General features: G+C 50.4%; 1 protein-coding gene across 1 annotated transcript; it reads right to left on the bottom strand.

The window, feature by feature from the left end:
* Positions 1-201: 201 nt before the first annotated feature.
* Positions 202-3,883, bottom strand: GJD4 (gap junction protein delta 4). The gene is made up of 2 exons (XM_050803155.1): positions 3,579-3,883; positions 202-1,605 (listed from the first exon to the last, which is right to left on the bottom strand). The coding sequence occupies exons 1-2, from the start codon at positions 3,640-3,642 to the stop codon at positions 557-559; spliced, it is 1,113 nt and encodes a 370-aa protein (XP_050659112.1). The 5' UTR covers positions 3,643-3,883; the 3' UTR covers positions 202-556.
* Between the last annotated feature and the right edge of the window lie 230 nt (positions 3,884-4,113).

The following is a 4,113-nucleotide window of genomic DNA, read 5'->3' as shown; positions in this document are numbered from 1 at the left end:
TAGTTTTGCTGGGACATTGAATGTCATGTGCTTTTTTAAAAAAATAAAAAAGTGTTATCTAAATTAAATCCGTACTGAGAATATATCTCCTGTGATGTCCATGTGTCCCCAGGTCAGCTCGCCCTTCTGCCAGGTGCCAAAGTGAGTGTGCATCAGCACATCAGCACAGGCATTCCCGTGTGCAAAGGACAGCTGGGCTCTCTCAGCTCTGCATTGTGCTTTTTTTTTTTTTTTTTTTTTTTGACAGGGTATCACTCTGTTCCCCAGGCTGCAGTGCAGTGCCATGCCATGATCTTGGCTCACTGCAGCCTCAATCTCCCAGGCTCAAATGGTCCTCCCACCTCAGCCCTCCAAGTAGCTGGGACTACAGGCGGCAGCCACTGTGCCCAGCTAATTTTTAGATATTTTGTAGAGACGAGGGTCTCACTACGTTGCCCAGGCTGGTCTCAAACTCCTGGGCAAGGAGATACATTCTCAAGCGATCCTCCTGCTTGGGCCTCCCAAAGTGTCGGGATTACAGGCGTGAGCCCCGGGGCATGGCCAGGTGCTGTTTTTTTCACACCCACTCAGACTTCCTGGCTCTGAGGTGGGGAGCACCGACGGAGCTGGCAGGCGGGTCAGGGGGCTGCAGGCGGCTGCAGGAAGGGTGCGCCGCTAGGTGGCTGGGGGCTGCTGAGGGCTGCTCCTCGGATCCTGAGCCCCTTGGGTCCTGGGCGGCCTCTCGGTAGGGCCTGCCCCGGGGCTGCCTGCCCAACTTTTCGCTGGCGGAGGATGTCACCTCACTTGCATCCTCATCCGGAATCTTCGTGTGCCCTGACACCCTGGATGTAACCCTGGGGCTGCCGGCCCCCTCCCCTCCGGCGCGTGCAACCGGGGGCGCAGGTGCCCCCTCTTGCTCCCGCCCACCCTCCTTGTCCGTCGGGCGTCCCTCGGGGTGGCCAGGGGCTCCGCTCTGCTTCCGGATGGAGGGGCTCGTCGGGGGTCCGGGCCTCCTGCGCATCCGCCGCCGCAGGCTGCAGACCAGGTCCGCGAGGCCCAGCAGGAAAGACAGTGCGCTGACCGCCCAGAGGAACAGCATCAGCAGGGACTTCTCCGTGGGCCGCGACACGTAGCAGTCCACCACGCCCGTGCACGGAAGACGCGTGCAAGGGAACTTATTTGGGGCCAGGAACCCAAAGAGAAGGTAGTTCAAGGCCCCGAAGGCTGCCTCCAGCAGGGTCCGGAGGAGGAGGTGGATGATGTAGCCGGCCGAGAAGTCGGGCACCTCAAGGCCGCCGCGCTCCCTGCAGGACCCCGGGCAGCGTCTCTGCCCGGAGGCCGTGTCCCGGGGCTCGGGGCAGCGGCGGGGGCCTAGCGCGGCTAGCGTGGCTCCTCGGTGCAGGACATAGACGCTGAAGACAGCGGAGGGGAGGAGGACGCACACGCCCTGGATCAGCCAGAACCGCAGGTGAGACACGGGGGAGAAGACGTCATAGCAAACGTTGGCGCATCCCGGCTGCAGCGTGTTGCAGACAAATCTCTCCTGCTCGTCCTGGTAGACGGGGCGCCCCGCCAAGACGATCACCAGCATCCGTAGCAGCATCGTGAGGACGAACCAGAGCTTTCCTGGAAGAGAGGAAGCAGGCATAGCCTTATCACCCCGGAATACACTGCCTTGAACAACAGTTTTAAAGTTTGTATTGGGGCTGAGATTGGGGAACTGAGACGTCAATAAGCATGTCTTTAGTTTTCTGTTTGTTTGTTTGTTTGTTTGTTGTACATAGGGTCGTGCTATGTTGCCCAGGCTGGTCTTGAACTCCTGACCTCAAGTGCTCCTGCCGCCTTGGCTTCCTAAGTAGCTGGGATTGCAGGCATGAGCCACCACACCTGTCAGCTTGTCTTTACTCACAGCAAGAGTATCAGGTAGTTCATTTGACGAGTATTTATTGAGCACTGAACATCCTTGTTTGTAAGATGCTTCAAGATGAGCAGATTTTTTAAAAGCATTATATTAAAAGTGTTTTAATCTGTCTGCTAATTCAGACTTTTGGTAATGTCTCCTGGACTGACAGGTCCAGAAAGAAAGTTTGGCTGAGCAAATTAATGATGTAAATAAGATTTACATTTTCTTCTTAGGAGAATAAGCCTTTTAAAAGAGGTTGGGATATTTCTGTAACTGTGTATAGCCAATTCGAGCTGCTGATTTCAGTAAATCTTCTTACTTATGACAACAGTCCAGGGATCTCTATTTAATCACAGGGCTTGTATTTAATGTTAGTCTATGGCCTTTGAAATTGAATTTCTTTATGAACATTCCATTGTTCAGATTTTTTAATCATTCAGAATTCCTCTTCCCCTTTTTCAGCTATTAAGAATGAATGAGGCTTGTCCTTCTTCAATGTATGGTGACTGAGTGACACCAAGCTGGGAAACCAAAATAACTGTCAAGCCCTCTTTTCATGGCACCGACCAACTGTTTCGAAACGTGTTTAAAACTCAGCCAAAATAACTTGTGAATATTGTGTTTTGAAATGAGAGAAACATCGCCTGACATCAGAAAAACAAAACAAAACAAAAATAAATAAATAAAGACAGTCAAACAAAGAATAATATCACTACGTGATGAGTCATTGAGTTGAACTTTTAACATCAAGTTGATCTTGTCTAAATCTACAAAACAATGAGCCGGGAAAGTATCAACCGCATCTCCGGCATATAGTCACCCTTTGCTGAACCCCATACCTCTCTGAAAATGTGAGTCATCTACATTAAACAAAAATCTGTTATTTTCTTTGTTAAAAAAATAACTAAACTAAACTTGGGATTTGGTTTAAAGTGCACAAGAGAAATGGCTACTCCTTAAAAATTAAGCTTCCAGGCCAGGCATGGTAACTCACGCCTGTAATCCCAGCACTTTGGGAAGCCGAGGCAGGTGGATCACAAGGTCAGGAGATCGAGACCATCCTGGCTAACACGGTGAAACCCCGTCTCTACCAAAAACACACAAAAAATTAGCCAGGCGTGGTGGCATGTGCTTGTAGTCCCAGCTACTCGGGAGGCTGAGGCAGGAGAATCACTTGAACCCGGGAGGCAGAGGTTGCAGTGAGCCGAGATCGCACCACTGCACTCCAGCCTCGGTGACAGAGTAACAAACACTCTGTCTCCAAAAACAAAAACAAAAATTAAGCTTCCAGGATAACACCTAAAGGGATCACTTTCTCATTCACATTTGCTGTTCTGTGCCTTTTCCTGGTAACGTAGCCACACCAGGGTTGCACACAAATACCCCTCCACCTGCTTCAGTCTTTGGAGTCAGCACCCCAGTGTCAGCACAGGAGGGCCTGTGAGAGAACAATGTCACCCGCAAGACCCTTACATGACAGAGGAACCGCGGAACCATTCTAAAAAAATAGAAGCCTCAGGTCTCTTTCCTCCAGAAAGGCACAGCAGCCCTTTGTTTTGGCAGTGGGTGAACTTTCAGCTTGGTGCCTGCACACTGAAAATGAGGAAATACCTGGACCCTTTAAGAAGGACTCAATTCCACCATGGCAATGGAAACAAAAACTGCGCGGGAGTTTGGAGACAGTCCCAATACTCACCCACCATGGTCACGTTGCAATTTAGTGTGATGATGAGAAACCCTAGCAAGTCCACGCCTTCCATGCTTCCAGAATGTCACAGGCTCCAGGCTGCAGGAGACACTGCAGGGCGTGTTCTCCAAGGAGGTGGAAAAATCCTTGCCTGGATAAATGTCCTTTAATTACAAAAGACTTAAAGGTGTGAGCTGGAGATAAGAAAGCAAAGCTTTGAGCCAGGAGTAGGAGATGGGTTTTTCTGTCTCCAAGTTGAGACGGCCCTAAGCCTCTGAGGCAAAACATTCCTGACAACTGCAGTGACCAGCAGAGCAAGCAGCAGTCATCTCTTATTGTGGGCTATTCTTACCCGCCTGGGATATTCCAGGCCTGTGGCAGCGCTCATATGTCCCCATCAGGACAGCCAGATGCTTCAGGATATAATAGCAGCAACTACTTTTAACCCAAGAAAGAAAAACTTCTGCTAACTAGTCACGTAAATTTTTCTATTAAAAAGGCATTTGCTCCTTGAAAACATTTCCACAACCACTTCACTTGTGCA

This window comes from Macaca thibetana, chromosome 9 (genome assembly GCF_024542745.1).
Source record: "Macaca thibetana thibetana isolate TM-01 chromosome 9, ASM2454274v1, whole genome shotgun sequence".
Taxonomy (NCBI): domain Eukaryota; kingdom Metazoa; phylum Chordata; class Mammalia; order Primates; family Cercopithecidae; genus Macaca; species Macaca thibetana.
This window is presented reverse-complemented; position numbering and strand designations above follow the sequence as displayed.

Coding starts and splice junctions, on each gene's coding strand:
- GJD4 (XM_050803155.1), bottom strand. CDS start 3,642: ATGGAAGGCGTGGACTTGCTAGGGTTTCTCATCATCACACTAAATTGC. Junction 1,606..3,578: donor TTGCAACGTGACCATGGTGG/GTGAGTATTGGG, acceptor CCTCTCTTCCAG/GAAAGCTCTGGTTCGTCCTC.